Below are 17,157 nucleotides of genomic sequence, written 5' to 3'. Positions count from 1 at the left end.
TTAAGCACTGAACAGTCAACTAAGAGCCTCTCTATAGGATTCTCCAACTCCTGGCTCTGCAACGTTGCCACATTGCATAACTGAAACACCCTCTGTATCTGCATAACTTGCCAAAAACTCTTGCTAATCACCTCAAGTTTGTTATTTTTAGGCATGAACAAACAGCATTTGTTCTGCACTGAAGAGCTAAGGCTATGTTGCATTTCAGAAGTAGCCAGATAAGGAAGAAGGTGCCAATATAGCATTTAATATACCAGGATCAGACTAAAAACACAGACCAGTCATATGAAGCAGCCAGCTGCTTTAATGCTACTTAATTCAGCGAGATGCATATCCAAAGTGCAGCAATACACTGAACACAATTTCAGTGCCAAAACACGCAGTGTAGTACAGCTCTCATACCTCTGGGTCTGTGGATGTCATGGTAGAAGGGAACACTGATGTCCCAGAGATTGTCTTCCCAAAATGATTTGAGTAACATCCATTACTACACAGTTCAAATCTTTTCTTCCTTCTGCTTATGACCCCAGCTGCCATTCATATGCTTGGCATCAATTTGCTAGAAATCAAACAACACTTTTCATGTTCACATGGTCATAAACCACATAGCAGAAGACCACGAGCCAAATTCACGCTTGGTATAACTCAGCTAACTGGATGCAAAAAGCCTCAAAAAAATGGCCTTCTAACATCTCAAAATCTGAGACAAGTCTGATCTACATGTGGAAAGACAGAGAGTAAACAAAGAAGTTGCCTCTGAAAAAAAGAAAATCTGTACCTTTTTTCAGGTGCCAACTAGTTTATTATTACAGTTTCCATCGTGCCAACAAAATAATAAACAACATGTAAACCTTCCTAGGAAATTCCCCAAGACTTTTCTAATAAAAATAATGTTGAAAATACAGGTATGTTCTCCTGTTTCCAATCCTCACCACCGAACTTCCACTACAGTCACCATTCCCACCCAACTTGGAGCTCAAAAAACAGCTTCAGGAGCCCCTTAGTCTCCTGGCTTGACCACCTTGGGCCAAGAGGGAATATTTGTGGGTGAAAAGCTGGACATGAGCCAGCAATGTGTGCTCACAGCCCAGAAAGCCAACTGTATCCTGGGCTGCATCAAAAGGAGCATGGCCAGCAGGTTGAGGGAGGCGATTCTCCCCCTCTACTCAGCTCTCATGAGACCCCACCTGGAGTGTTGTGTCCAGGTCTCAGGGTCCCAGGACAAGAAAGATATGAACCTGTTGGAGGGGGCCCAGAGGAGGGCCACAAAAATTATCAGAGGGATGGAACACCTCTCCTGTGAGGAAAGACCGAAAGAGTTAGGGTTGTTCAGCCTGGAGAAGAGAAGGCTCCAGGAAGACCTTATTGCAGTCTTTCAAAGAGGGCTTATAAGAAAGATGAGGACAGACTTTTTATCATGGCCTGTTGCAATAGGACAAGGGATAATGGTTTTACACTAAAAGAGAGTAGATTTAGACTAGATATAAGAAATTTTTTATAATGAGGGTGGTGAAACACTAGAACAGGTTGCCCAGAGAGGTGGTAGATGCCCCATCCCTGGAAACATTCAAGGCCAGGTTGGATAGGGTTCTGAGCAGCCTGGTCTAGTTGAAGAGCCCCTGCTTATTGCAGCAGGGTTGGACTAGATGACCTTTAAAGGTCCTTTCCAACTCAAATGATTCTGTGATCTGAGATCACAAAAGCTGTTCATTCTAACAACCAACTCTGCTAGCAGATGCATGGCCACATCACGAAGATCACCACCTCCACATCTAGAACAGACTCCTCATCGGGATCCTTACTGGTCTCTAGTCCATGAAAAAGCACTGAGATCTGGAAGCAGCTTTTCAGGTTAGGAGTGTGAAAGCAGTATGTGAAATGTCTGCTTGCATATGTTTATCCTACAGCTAAAGAGGTACTTAACCCTGTAGAACTGTCTTTCTGGCAGTTGTCACCAAACACTGAATTCACACACAAAATATTTGTAAAATTTATCTACAATCCACACAGTGTTCATGTTGCAGAACATCCTGCTATATAAATCTGTACAAATAATGAAGACATTCTCGGATGAACATCTGAAGGAGCTGCTAAAGAAAAATCTGTGTTTGCCCATCCTAGTGCCTGATCCCACCTACTTTGCAAGGCGTTTTTCACAGGCATCACCCTCACTGCCCTTTGACACAGACAATTATCTGCTCTCAATCCCAGCTGACCTCACATTCCTTACCCACCTGCAACTCCCATGTAAAGAAAACAGGAGTTTTCATTCACATTAGCTTTGTTCTGGTCAAGGAAACAATATTCATAATGCCCAAAGTGATTTCATTCCAGTAGAGGATTAGCTTCACTCTCTGTTGCTGTAGAACGAAAAAGCAAGCAAGAAATTACTGTCTAATTACAATGCCTTTTGCTTTACAATGGACACCCAGAGGTTTGAAAAAAACAACCCTTTTGCTGGATTGAATCTGCAGTAAATTTCTGAGCATGCCTCAGACACACTTAGAAAGCCTACCGAGTCCTCCAGATAAGGCCCAGGACTAAGGTTTGGAAGATGAAAGCTCTGTTGCCAGCTCTTTGCATACTTAGGCTAGTCAACATCCAAACCATAAAAAAGGGGAATAATGATACTTCTCAGGCTTATAAATATGCTATGAGGCCGAACTCATTAGCGTTTATAAAGCACTCCTAGACTCCTTGTCTGGAAGGAGTTATACAACCATAAAGTATTATCCATGCTGTTCTAAGGCAGCAAACTACGTATTACTGCAAATCCAGCAGTAGCTTTTCATGCACCATTAAGGTTTACTACAGTGTCTTAACCTAATCATAAGCACTTCAGAACCCAGATCTGTCATTTGAAACATACAGATCAGACTTCATCATTGAATAACCAAATGGGTCAAGAATATACAGCACAGGACACACGTGCACTTTTTTCTTTATTTATCCCACACATCTACAACTGAACCATTATTGGTTTTCCTGCCATCTTGCGTTATGTCTGCTCAGGATTTCAACAGGTTCAAAACTCGGGTACTAGATCTGTTTGCACATTTTTAAAAAGCTGAGATGGGAAGGAGTGCAAAGTTCAGGTCTACACCTCCTCCAGCATTTATCAAGGAAACTGGTTCCTTCAGGCAACTTTTCCTGCCCATTATTATTCTGGGATCTCCTTTGCTTGCAGTTCTGAAAATGTATTCATAACTAGTGGTAGACTTGCTTTTGACTTGCTGATCAAAATACAATCTTTATAGCTCCAGGCACCATCATCAATGCTGTGCTGGAGGGAGTTCAATCCAGTTCAATGAAATCGTCTGTTAAAAATAATAGCTAGCTCCCAAACCACATCTTTGGACTAATTTACTTCATCTCCTCCTTCAAGCTGCTGCTTCACCCCTTTGCAGCGGTCTCCAACTCCATCCTGAGCTAGACAGGCTAGTCTTGCTGCCCACCCCTCACCCACCATGAAGACATCTCTCCCCCACCTCAGCACAAGGGCTGCTTGAGTGCTTCAGCAGAGCTTCACAGAAGTTCTCCTCCTCTGAACTGCCCTCTTACTCTCTACCCTCCTGCAGCAGGTCCAGGAGGTCGGCACCTCCACAGCTCCCCATGCCAGGCCACACACTCCACACTTCCCAGCCCTTCCCTCCAGCTCTACAGATGTTTTCAACAGAACAACCCTGTCCCTTTGTGTTTGATATGGTTTTGGTTTAAATCCAGATATGAAAACTCTCATTTAAAAATTAAAGGTCAAATTCAAATACCGCTATGCTTAAACATAACAGTCAGGGAGTTTTACCCTTTAGACAACATTCCTTTTACAGGGCCAGAGTCAAGTCTTTCCCAAAAACATTGCATTTGCCTCACTTTGAACTGCCAAAAAAAAAAAAAAAAAAAATAAGGCAGAATGAAAGGACAGGACAGCAGATTTTCCATCAGAAACCTTCCCAGGCCAGCCTGGCAAAGATGTTATACAGGCTGAAAGGAAACATAGAGGCCTCTCCCACGGCTGCATCAGCTGCTGTTTTCAGGATCCATTCCTCACCTTGCAGGACTTCGAGCAGACTTGCCTCCACAGCTGTGGGATCAAAAGCTTGTTGGACGTACACTGTCCATGGACAGAGGGCATTTCCAGCTCTGCAGCAATGCTTTCTCAAATACACAGCCAAGTACATGGCCAAGAAAATTAGCTAGTCACCTCAGATACTTCCAAGAGCAAAGTCTGAATCATATTCAGAATACTTAATACTCTGAAAACGCTGAGCACCTGTCCTTTGAACAGAAGATGCCCTTCAGGTATCTCAGGTGGATCCCCAAAAATGGAGATGCTCCGAATCACCTGCCACTATGCAAACTCTTGACCTGCTGCTGCAGAGACAAAGCACACACCACCTCTATGTACACACCAACCCTCACTTCTCACTTGCGTTACGCAGATGCTACAGCATTATGAAATGCTCCCTTTGCTTATAGAAAAAAAAACACTCAGCAAAACACACAGAAGCAGATAAACACATAGCTTTACATTTAAGTATAGATTAAACAACAGCGCAGTTTAGCGGAATGTGTTTTTAAAGAACAAATTTCCAGAGGAACTTAATTATGCTCCTAGGGTTAACAAAAGGATTTGTGTGATCCACTTTCTCTTCCTTACTACAATGCCAGTGATGGATGTGACTGAATACAACAATCCACTTAACCCCACAGGATCTACACCCATCATTTTAAATAATTAAATAGCATTTATTTAGGGTGATCCTTTCTCTTCCCCTCCCTACTGCCTAGCTTTATATAGAGAAAACATTTAGTGTATAAGGCAAACAACAAACAGGAATATAATTAGTCCTTTCAAACCAAGATGTTGTTTAACTTAACTAATTGAAAAGAGAAAAAGCAAAAGCTCGCACTGTGTGGCTAACGGCAAAGTCATAAAATGTCACTTTTCTGAGGTTCGTACTCCAGTAATTATCTTTTATACAAAGAACAGTGACTCATAAATCTGCTTTTTCATAAAAATCCTTCACAAAAAAAGTCTGCAATAAAAAATCCTCCCCCCTCCCCTTTTTCTTGGTCAACTTGAAGCTGAAACAAGGTCTTTATGAGCTGTGGGAGTGAAAAGTCATTAGGGTTTCAATTCCAAATGAAAATTAAGGCTTTTAACTTCCCATACTACTCATACTGACAATCTTTCATACATAATTGCCTAGGAAGAGTTACTTCGGTCTTGTCACCCTCCTAACGATTCGGTGATATGCTGACAAATACATCCTCCCTAGAAATTTCACTACGCAAATGAGAATAAAAACCCAAGGTGGTTAAGAAACATTGGGTTTACACCCAAAACTGACTTTGATGACTTTTCAGTCAGGGCTTGTTAGGAGTTACCAAATTATCACTGTCAGAAATAGAGCAATCGAGGGATCAGGTAAGAATTTAATTGGAAAGAGGAAAGGTGTCTTCAGCAATTACAACAAAGACACCGCTGCTTCGCAGTGACATGGGGGGCAACGTGACAACAAGGACCCGTCTGCTTCACAGTTGTGATTCTTCACCTCAGCCAAAACTGCACTAGGCTGTCAGATATAAATACACACATATAATATGATACTCAACTGGGCAATGAAGATCAGTTGAGATGAAATAACAAATGCTGTCTCCACTCTCTGAAAGATACCGAGGTACCTGTTGCTGTGACAGTAGCAGCATCTTTCTGCACTTGTCTCTGGCCATGAAGAGGCAAACACTGCTCTTAATCTTATTTTGTTCCTTGTCTTCTCATTTGGGAGAATTATTATTTGACAAATTTATATTTTTCACAGTTGGCTGGAGACTGTCCATACTTAATCATCCAGCAGTCCCAAGATGTATATACATTGCAGAAAGAAGCACTCCAACATGTAAAATGCTTTTATCCCAGTAAAGTTGAAACAGGATTTGAAGCAACTCCAAAACTGGGAATTACAAATGTCTGGAGTTACTATAAAGGCTGCTCTTTCCTTGCTAGCTCATTATAACTCAAAACCTGTGTTGTTTGTTATCACTGGTATCATAGCAATGGTTAGAGGCCCCATCTGAGGTAAGGGTCTAATTCTGTTGAGCACTGTACAAGCATGTTATAAATGACCCAGTGAACCACAAGAAACTTGGAGAAGACAAAGGAAACATATTATCCTAATTCTATAAAAAGAATCACAGACCACATCATTTACCTAAGTACATGAGAAAGGTATGTCACAGTGAGAAAGGACACCAAATCTGCATCCCAATCCAGTGCTTTAAATTGCAAAACCATCCATAATTTTTTTTGTTATTTTAAAGCTTACACCTGAAACAAGACAGTCTTAACTGACCTCTTAAAAGAGGACCTATTTTTACAAGAGGTCAGAAGACAAACTGCTCAGAACCCAAAAAAGTAAATAGCTACACCAAAACCTCAAAAAGAACAACTTTCAGAAGACGGTTGAATACAGTCATACACACACCTACATCAACATGGCCTGGAGGACGAGAGCTGCAGAAATCATTATTTTTCCTGAGGTGGAACCTGCAGCATCTCCAGAAAAGATCTCCACAAACAAGGCATACATTATCATGTTTCAAGACATGAGAAGAGGAATAAACGTGCAGGCTTTAAAAACTGATCCCCATCTTTTAAGAGATGTAAAGAGCAGTTAAGAGGATGAAAAAGGAAAACACCACAAATGGTAGCAGAATTGGAAGACAGAAAACCTGCTGCACTGTCTGAAATTCTCAACTGGTTTGCAGCCTCACAAATAAACATCACAAAGAAATGAATGAATAATTGAAATAAAGCAAGTAAGTGTATAGGTATACATAACAGCAAAGGACAGGTATATCAGCAGTCTGCACAGAAGCAAACGATTGACTCACTCCCATGCTGGGTTTGAGTTGCAATCAGGAAAACTAACAAGGGGACATTTTATCTGAGCTTTTCACAATATGCCATCTTTGTGCAATGCATGAGCCACTCGTGAAGATCATATAACCTATAACTACATATCACATTCAACAGCAAACAGGCTTTTAACTCACTGAAAAGGGATTAAAAGCTTCGCAGATACAAAGCATAGATCAAAGTTATATTCAGCTGCTGGGAAATATATAAATATGAGACTGCAAACCCCAGTAAGGGATATAAGAAAAGGAAACCAGGAAGACAAAACAATACTGTACAACACAAAAGTGCTTTAAGATTGTACATAAAAATAAGATTTTCTTAACACCTTTGTTAGGAACTGAAAGATTCAGTAACAACCAAAATGAGTTAATTTTTATTACTGATGCTTTGCTAGCAACTGACAATGCTAGTCTGCCATAGAACAGTGGACTTCTATGTAGGTTGTCCTGGAGCCTTTCTAGTAGATCCTACTAAAATCAAAGATGGGGGGAAACCAGTGAAAACATCATCATGACAACAGTAAATAGCTGTGTGTATATAACCAGGGGTAGTCCTCTGGCTACACAAAAATCAAGCAGACTATAACCTAAATTGGCCAGATTATGTCCATTGTTGGAGATTAAAGATATTATGGATCTCCTCTGAACAAAAGACTAAAGCAAGTGTAGAGAATCAAAGTCTTAACTCCAAGTTGAATAGCATGCTCATAGTAACTTCACTGGGCACTGAGATGTACCACACCACTTAACTGTCCACAGCCTGATACAAAGTCACAGCTATCCTTCAAGGAGCACAGTGTCACAGGAGTGGCATTTATAGGACAAAGCATTATCAGGAAGTGTCATAGAGTGAATGAAACGTACCTTAGCAAGTAAAAACCTGCAGATGAAAAATGGATGCCAACCCTCCAGAGACTGCTTAGCACTTAATGAAGAGTCGAAAACCAGGAATGCAGGTTTTAACCTTTTATTTGTGATACTCAGCAACCTGTCTTCAGATGATCCAGGATGGAAGATGTGGGGAAGGACAAACATTTTTAAAATCTAGTCAACCCCACTATATCAGAGACTGACAGCAAGACTCCTGCTGCATTGGTTTCCATAGAAATATTAAGCTTTGGGGACTGGAAATGCTGTAAGGCTTACTTTTTCTTCTTTTCTGAATAATGGTTTGGTTTTGCTGCTCTACTACGAGTGGTCCTTTTGCCCGCTCCTTTTTTCTCCACAGGTCTTCTGCTGCAGGAGGGCAGAGCAGTGCCCACTCCACAGCCCTCCCCACCACACTCAAGCAGTGTTCTCAGTACCATGTCACCCCGTTGCATTGTCCCAGAAAGGCAAGAGCAGGTCAGACACAGCTGCCAAGCCCCCAGGCACAGGCAACCCTGAAGCATCCTACTGCCCTGGAGACTGAGCCAGCAGCAAAGTATCTCCTCTTGTGTCCCAGCCCGAGCCCTGCTCCATACATTCGCTCTACACATTACATACTCCATCTTCCACAAACATTCAGATGCCGTTGACTCCCTGGCATGCAAATGAAACCCCAGCAGCAGAGTGGTTTGGGGATGAAATGGGGGAAAGGCAGCAGCCTCCAGTCCCAAGCATCACTGCACAGAGCTGAGGGACGAAGCAACATCTGAAGGGCTTTTCAGAACACTCCAGCTTTGATTGAACTAATTCTGCCAGCAAGTTAGGGTTGACACAACCACATAAGACAGCTAGCGTGTCACTCCTGTGACTGCAGCTTACAGCTGGCCAAAGCCCTGATGCAATTAGCCCAGCACTTGCTGTCAGTGCTCCCTCCGCTACAGACACCACAGCCCTCTCCCACTACACCCACCCCAGGCAAACAGGAGAGATCCTGTCCTGTGAGCCTGTAGAAGCCCATGCAGACGATAAGATAAAATACTTCAATCTCACCACAAGATCCCTGAAGTGGAGGATCTACAGCCACTTGCTAAGCCAGGTGACATGGCCACAATACTGACAGCACTTAACACAGTGCTTTGGAGTGTCCCAGCCTTAAATCTAAGTGATAAATAACCTGTAATCTACTTCACAAGGACCATCGTTCACAAAGACCCTTTGCAGGAGGAGAGTTCCTGAGCAAGGTGAACATTTGGCACCGCCACTGCCCAGAGAGGTAAGAAGTCAGGACAAGCAATGAGCTTCCAGAGAGGGGGAAATACTAAGGCAAGAAGCAAATTAAGGGAGAGAAGAGTATACATATGCCTGAATGCACGGGGTCCGAAGTAACCTGGCATAAATGGTCTTAGCCTAGACATGAATCACGAGAAAAGTGTTCAAAATAACCTGTACAGCAGCCTTCAATTGCCATGGTGATAAATGTTTCCTAATGCCTAAGAGCAGCTGAGACCTGAACTCCACACACCTCATTCACAAACAAAAGCACTTGTTATTTTGGGGGGAAAAAAAAAAAAAAAAAGAAAAAAAACCCCACAAATCAATTGTGGCCATTTTAAGCCCTCCTCAGATCAAGGGCTGATTTACACACTCTCGTTTCAAAGGGGAGTACTATGCTCACATTGCTGTTAATTCAGAAGATGGAGCTGGCTCTTTTTTTGCTTCACAATTCAGTAGGCAAGGGAAAGACAGATTCTCTGAGACAGTGTTACTTTTTCTGCCAGGAGTTATCTATTTGCAGAAGTGGGTCAACTTTCTCTTGGTGGACATGTTAGTGTGCGAGTGCCTAGCAGCGCTGCCTGTGAATTTTTGCCCGCTCCGCTTGCGGAAGAACCTCTGCACGTAACTATTTATGGCAGCCAAGTGTTTCATGAATTGCAGCAAGTTAACCACAAGGGGATGATGACATTTGGCGACAGGGCAGGATGAATTCTGGCTGGCAGACAAAAAGTCAGGTTAAAAATACAGAATGCAGAAGCAAACCCAGCCAGTCGCTACTAATTTGCAGGAAAACTGGACGTGCAGGCCCCAAACTTGCCCTCTTCCATGAGAACAACGCTATGTGTTTTGCAATGGGATGAATTAAGGCCTGATTGTGAGCATGGAAAGGACTTCAGCCTTCCTGGGGCCAAGCATTTTAAGTGTATGGGCTTATAAATTTTTTGATTTGCCCCACTCCACACCTTTGGATGCATACCAGACATTTTTACCAGTTTAAGCACCTCACCTCCACTTCCTACCAGTGAGATCAGCCATTGTCCATCCTTGTACTCCCAGAGCATCCCCAAAGGGCAGTCCCAATACAAAAGGATGCAGCAGAACCTGGCATGGATATGTCTGCGTGAGATGCAAGCAAGGCCACAGCCATGCTGGGGCAGATAACAAGCCCAGTGCCTCCCAGGGTGGGCCTCCAGTATCACCCAGGTTGCATGGATGTGGTCAGCCTTGTCCCCACAAAAACGTTAACCCTCAAGCTTTCAGAAACAACGTTTCTGTTAAGTGTTCATTCATGCCCCTCATCTCCACACATACACAGAGTTTAACACCTGCCAAGGCTGCATTTTGGGTTCCCATGTCTGCCACTTAATTAGATCACTATTTAATTCGATCCTCAGCTTTATTTGATGAAATGCCTCCAGAGGACCAAATCATTTACATGTAACCAACACAGTTTATTCCCCTTATTTTGATTGCTTTTGACAAGTGTAAGTGGGTAATTCCATCAAAGGCCCATAGAAAATTGCCTTTTAATCAATACAAATTTTTTTCCTTCAACAGGACAGCTGAGAGTAAGATATCTCTATAGAAAACTGAAAGAGAAAAACAAATTTCGGTGCACTACTATGGAGAATATATTTCCAGATATGGTCCAATTTTAGTACCTAGTTTAAGTTGCTTGAGCCTTGTTTTCAGGGACATCTGCTACCTGGATGTTCGGGAGCCTAGCAGGCTGGCACACAAGCAGTGCCCCAGCAAGAAGGCAGGAGCGGGCAACAAAGGTGCCTCAAGTGGAGCAACTCCACTGAAGCCCCTTGGACAACTGGCCAATGACTACTGGCTACAAGAAACTGAAGCTGCACCGTTAGTGCCTGAGACTTCAGCATTGGTAAGTCTATTAGCAGAATTCATTGAACTTACAGAAGAGATGGAAAGAGGCGCTTCTACAGAGGTCGTACATCTAGTGTTCCAACCCAAAGCAGGTTTCCTGGCTGAATCACAAAGAACCTGTATGTAGCAACCTACAGCACCAAAAATATCAACAGGTTAAATACCACATATCAAAAAGAGAAAAATTAAACTAGCGTTCAGAGGATGATCTTGATATAAGAAAGATATTAACTGATCCAGTAGCCAAACCTTTGCTTAAGCATGGCAGGGTCCACTGAGCCCTGAGATCTCCGTTGCAGAGAACAGGGCTTTCTCTGAGCCAGGCTGCTGTGCCCAGGCGGTGTGGGTGACATGTGACTGCTACTGAGAAAGGGGATTTCCTCTCTTTCACCAGTGCTAGCACAGCTACACTGCAAGAGTGGACAGTGGTCACCACAACACCTCAAGCAGGTCTGATCTCGCCTGACTTTAGATGGCTGCCTATGAACTAACCATCCAGGCTGCCTTCCCATCAGCAGAGAGAAAGAGCGTGATTAGCTTACAACTCCCTCTAAAGCAGACATAGTAGACATAAATCATGACACCAAACTGCCTTTCTCCACAGGGCCAATAAAGGAAGCCCAAAGGGATGCAGATGTTAAAGTCTACACTGGAGATAAATTAAATGGGATGAACCTTACCCTTTGCTTCTGCCCCTGCATCTTCCCACCTCAAAGGCCTTATTAATATGTCATAGTAAATAATATGTATATTGATTATAAATATGCTAATAAAAACAAAGGACTAAAGAGTGTGTGAAGAAGAGGAGAAATAAGTACAGGGTAGCTGCATGTCTGATCAATACCAATCCACAGGGAACAGTCATTTCTCTTTGCCACCATTTTAACTGTAATATATCCTACCCTCTGGGTAAATATGTGGACATTTACAAGTGGGAATCAATAGAAGCAGAGATCTTCCCACCCCCTCACCCGGAGAGACCATTCTTCTTCCCTTGGAGCAGACAATAGCAAGAGGCCATACATTAACATCTCTGCTACTACAGGCTATCTGGCATATCCACAGCTTTCTTCTGGGCCTCTCTGATTTCTTTTTAAGCATCGATGCTTTTAATAATTAACAAAAAACCAAAACAACTGTTCACACTGATAAAGAAATGCATTAACATTTTACCTAACTGGAATAAAGCAGATGCCCATTTTGGGAACCCAGAGCAAACAGCTTCAGTGGAAGGTGAAGTTCTAGAAACAACATTCAGTTGACAGGGGGAAAAAAAAATTAAAGCCCAAAAGCTCTGCCTGCATGCACAGGATTTTGTCCCAGGCACATCACCAGCTAGTGAGTTTGTATGCCTCCAGGCTTGCAGATGGACAAACAGTTGTCCCAGTCAGATCTAGATAAGGCTTTAAAAGCAGTGGAAGCTGTTGCGCTGGCCTCAGGGAGCTTCGAGTCACTCCTCCCAATGTTCCCACATACCTTACAGTCCAGGGACATACCCTGTGGGACCTGAAGGTTTTTTCCTTCCCCCAGATCATGTCAATATCACCCAATGTGGCTGTCTTTTTTTTTTAAATTCATTTTTTTCCAGAAACTTTATTCTGGGGCTGCCTAAAGCTGGACGGGCAGCAAGACTACATATGTACACAGAGACTTCTGCCATGCATGCAAAGGAAAGCCAAAGCACTCACAAGCACAACACAGCAACTGTGCCTCGATTTCTGTCCTGTATCTGTGGGTAGATTTGTGGGATCTGAGGCATACCACCCACACGGATAAAACTGGCCAGTTCCCATCATGCAGCTTGGAGATGCCCCTGTCCCACAGCCCAGGTCCCAGCTCGCACATGGAGAAAGGAAACACCATTTACTTTCAGAATGAGCAGACTTCCTCTCGGCTCTCAGCAGAATATCCAAAGCTGAGCTAGATTACATGTGTGATCTAATATTAGCTGTTTTCACGCCATCAGTTATACTTATTACCTTATCTTCCATGAGCAGATATTAACCATCAGGTTCCAGGTATTAGCTTCCAAAAAAATGGTTTATAAAAGTAAACAGACTTCAGAAAAGTGAAGGGAAGGTGGATCGCAGGTTGGTTTGGTTTTTTTGGTTTTTAAACTCATACCATTTATAGTGAATTCACGTTCATCATCTCACATTGGGGTGGGTCACTGGCGCCAATAAATCAAGCCCTGGTTTATCAAGTCACTTTCAAAGGATTGATGAAGAGAAAATGAGAACTATGTAATCCACATTTGCTCACTAAGATTTCATTAAAAAGCTACCTCCCTCGGAGGACTTAACAGCCACCATACTCACTCCTTTAGAAAAGCACTAAACAAGTGAAGCAGTCCTGCTTAATACCTAGAAAAGCGAAGCACCACACAAAGCCACACTGATACCACTAGTAGGGTGAGCACATTGCAGGACTTTCCAGCTTTTCCATATGCAAAAGTGTTCCAGCAAACAGCTCACCATGCCTTGCCTCCACCAGTTGTCCAAGGCTTCTGCTGTGTTCTCACCACAGATGCTAAATTCTGCCCTGTATACATTTAAGGTCCCCCACCACCCCTGTAAGGGAGGTATACAAGGGCTGTTCACTGTCGTAGTAGTTCAACCAGTTGGGCAGCTTCTGTTTTATTCACCGGCTAGTTATCCAGTGTTTTAAAGACATGAGACAACAGCAAACCAGACTGAAGTTGGCAACCTAAAAATGAAAGGCCACACTTTCTCCTCTTCCTCCCTTCCATTTATCCCAGGTGGAAAAAAAATCATCAGGAAAAGGAGTGTAAAAAGCCTGAGATCTAAGCTGCACGCACGGAAGTCAGGTATCGGGTATTTCTTCTCCGGCACCAGGAGACATGGAAGGCTGCTCCGTGACAGCCCCACTACCCGCTCGACTCTTGGGTTTGTTTTCACGTTCACCTGCCGGGATCTTCCACATTGTCACAGGCTTAGCAGAACTGCCGCTCGGTCCCAGGCAAGTCCCCTCCCAGACTTCATGCTGTCAGTCAGAAAAGGGGCCTGATAAGCTTTCATTTGCATATGTATTGAGAGGCATTTCCAAAGGCAGAGTCTGGGAAATGGCCTTGCTGAATACCGATGCTATCTGAGAATGACAACTATTCAAGTCATTCTACAGCTTCACTACCTAAGCGGAGAGATCAGACTTGTTTGCCTCTTTACAAGGATTATTAGCTTTAAAAGTGTTGATCACATCTGTCCCACCCTCAGAAAGGAAGGTTTGCAGCTTCAGTTCTTCCCACAGATCATCTTCCACAGACACTCCAAAACCAGAAGTCACTAAAACCTGAGGTCACATCTGAAAGGCTTGAGCCCATACTCCCCCTTTCTATAGAGGAGCAGGGGAAAGGGTGCAGAGGCACACATGGAAACATATACATGTGCGGATGCTCTACCACCCCCCTACACAGGGTGGGACATGAGACTCAACACTGAGTCTCCTCCGAATGATGCTGCTGGGCACCGTCCCACACACAGCGTTTGAGGATGGCAATGAGGACTGAGCTCTGCCAGCAGCGATATTCCTCTTCATGCAGACAGGAATGACTTGAATCCCACGCAAAGAATTCCACAGTGCCTCACACCGGGTTTAAGGGACAGCTCTGACGCCACGCTCGTGTCCCATATGCTCAAGAGCCCTGGGTTAACAGGAATTAATTTAACTGGCTTTGTCCTACTCAGCTGTCGATAACTAAAAGGGATGTGGTCTAAGGTTCACAAACCAGAACTGCAACGCCCTTCTGTCCCAAAACAGTAACGGCACATTCAGTATCTGCCCAGGGCTCTCCAGGCCTCTGTGCAGAGTAATCAATGCTTTAATGAAAATAAAGTCAAGTCACATCAGGAGCAGAAGCTATCTGCAGATTTAAAAACCAGATACTCTCACGGGGGGGTGGGGGTGAGGGAATGGATGTTGAGAGAGAACAACAAACATGTAAAGATGCTGGCTGTACATCTGGTGACTAGATCACCCTTTAAACCAGCAATCCCTGCATACTGGGTGAGATAGCCAGAACATCTCCAGCTGTGAGTGGAGAGACACAGCTGCAGGACCCCACATGGCAAATTCAGAACTTGAGAACTGGGTTGATCAGTGCTGCGTGCTCTCTATCTCTTGGGGCATAAGCACTTGTCAGAACTCACCAGAAAAAGGACCAACACTCTGGTCCCCACACAACCACTAAAAGCTCTGGGAGCTGAAGGCACGGTTATCTGGTAAACAAAACCACTGCTGACACCAGTTGGAGCCAAGTTCTTGGGCTCCAGCCCCACCTCTGTGCTTGGAAGAGGGGAAGGGGTACCCCAACGAGAAAATAGTCTTTGGTTGGAAAAGAGGATTAAGAGCATTAAAAGGAGTCTTACATACAACAATTAATTAGATTGGTGCCTGCTTTGATTGCTATTGAACCCTCTTGGCCGAACTACTCCTTCTAGAAGTCAAGCATTTGGTCTTCTTGGTTTCAAAAGACAAAAAAAATCTCCATTTTAAAGACATTCCAATATAATTATTTTAATGCCTGATCACTATTAGACAACAGGAGAAACTTTGCTTGAATACCGACTGTCAGAGGAGGCTTGGCACGATTTCACAGTGGAGCTTGTTTCTAACTTTAATGACTAGGCTGAACAAAATTGTGAGTACAGCGTCCCTTCGAGAGCAATCTCTTCTCTACAAACAAACCTCCTGTTTCTGAAGCGGAACGGGGGAATCGGCACAAGCTGAGTTGCACCTCTCCAAAACTGCCAGCCTGCCCGAGAGCCCACGGAGCTTACAGGCAATGCTCTGTGGGGCAGACCTGCACTTTCATCACATGCCTCCAAAATCTCATCCAGGCTCTTTATCAGTCTTAGCAAACTAGCAAACAAACAAGCCAAACGTAAACCAAAATATTTAAAGGGGGAGAGAGCGGAGGAAGAGAGAGAGAAATCAGTGTTTACTTAACCCTGAAAACTCGGGCTCGTTTTTGTCAGAAACACCCCAAACCAACCAACCAACACAAACCACCAACCCTCCAGATAAAAAAGGCTCCAAGCCGCAGCCCCAGACATCGACAACACAATCAAGGAGCACACCCCCCCCTCCGCGCACAGGTGCCCCTCCCCGGCCCTGCTCGCCCAAAGAGGGGCCCAGGGATGGGCAGGGGTGGGGACGGCAAGGCCTCCCCTCTCCTGGCACCCCAAAACCACAGCCCCGGGGTCCGGGGGGATGGGCTCACCGTTGAGGCCGTTGGGGATGCTCCGGTGGTGGAGGGGCGCGGACAGGTCATCCATAGACCTCCGCATGGCCCCGGCCTTGCTGTCGCCGGCCTTGTGGTGGTGGAGGTGGTGGTGGTGGTGGTGGTCGGGGCTGCCCGCGCTGCCCGTGCTGGAGGTGCTGCTGCCGTCCCCCACGTCCCGGGTGGCCGAGCCGCCGTTGAGGTTGGTCAGGCTGGCCTGGCTGTCGATGGAGCTCCGCGAGCCGGCCCCGCTCCGCTCCTCGTCCAGCATGAGCACCATCTCCTTCAGCTCCACGTTCTCCCGCAGGAGGGTCTCCTGCCTCGCCTCCAGGTCCTTCAGCTTCTGCTGGTACATGCCCACCTCCTTCCACATCACGCTGGCCGTGTGCCTCCCGAAGCGCTGCCATTCCCTCGACAGCTTCTTGCCTTTCTGCCGGTCGTCGTCCAAGAAGCAGCAGAGCTCCCTCAGCTCCTGGTTGTCGTCCTGCAACTTCTGGTTCACCTCCTTCAGCCCGCGGATCTCGTGCAGGTGGAGCTGCAGCCGCCGGTTCACGTCCTTCATCAAGTTGCCGTGTTCCACCATTAAGTTCATCTTTTCATTCTCCACTTTCCTCAGTCTTTTCACCAGCTCTTCCTTGCTCCACCTCAGCATCTCCTCTTCCGAAATTTTGCTCAGGTCTTCTTTAGACCCTTCCAGGGAATTTTTTGCCATCATCTGTGCCTAGGCAGCGTGTGCTCTCACACGGTAACAAATGGTTCGGGTTATTCTTCGGATTATTTTGTTCGCTTGATTTCCTGGGACTAAAATTCACTGCAGCATCTCGGGGAAGAAATATTATAGTTCTCCGCAGAGCGTTGGACAAGGCAAAAGAGCAACGCCGGACTGCAAGATCTGCTCCCCCACAGACCCCATCATAATAATAATAATAATAATAATAATAATAATAATAATAATAATAATAATAATA

The 17,157-nt window shown here is 44.6% G+C and overlaps 1 protein-coding gene across 2 annotated transcripts in view; it reads right to left on the bottom strand.

The window, feature by feature from the left end:
• The window catches only part of CCDC85C (coiled-coil domain containing 85C), a 113,787-nt gene extending 96,662 nt beyond the window's left edge, over positions 1-17,125 (bottom strand). Inside the window, exons 1-2 of one of the 2 annotated variants that reach the window (XM_026850105.1) lie at positions 16,190-17,125; positions 15,806-15,828 (exon numbers count right to left, since the gene is read on the bottom strand). In XM_026850105.1, coding sequence (XP_026705906.1) covers positions 15,821-15,828; positions 16,190-16,904 — 723 coding nt within the window. In that variant the 5' untranslated portion in view covers positions 16,905-17,125 and the 3' untranslated portion in view covers positions 15,806-15,820. Of the gene's footprint in view, positions 1-15,805; positions 15,829-16,189 lie in introns of those variants that run through there. The other variant, XM_026850104.1, reaches the window with a different exon arrangement.
• Between the last annotated feature and the right edge of the window lie 32 nt (positions 17,126-17,157).

This window comes from Athene cunicularia, assembly GCF_003259725.1.
Source record: "Athene cunicularia isolate RWA chromosome 5 unlocalized genomic scaffold, athCun1 chr5_part1, whole genome shotgun sequence".
Taxonomy (NCBI): domain Eukaryota; kingdom Metazoa; phylum Chordata; class Aves; order Strigiformes; family Strigidae; genus Athene; species Athene cunicularia.
The sequence above is the reverse complement of the archived record's forward strand: the minus strand, read 5'-3'. Positions and strand labels throughout refer to the sequence as shown.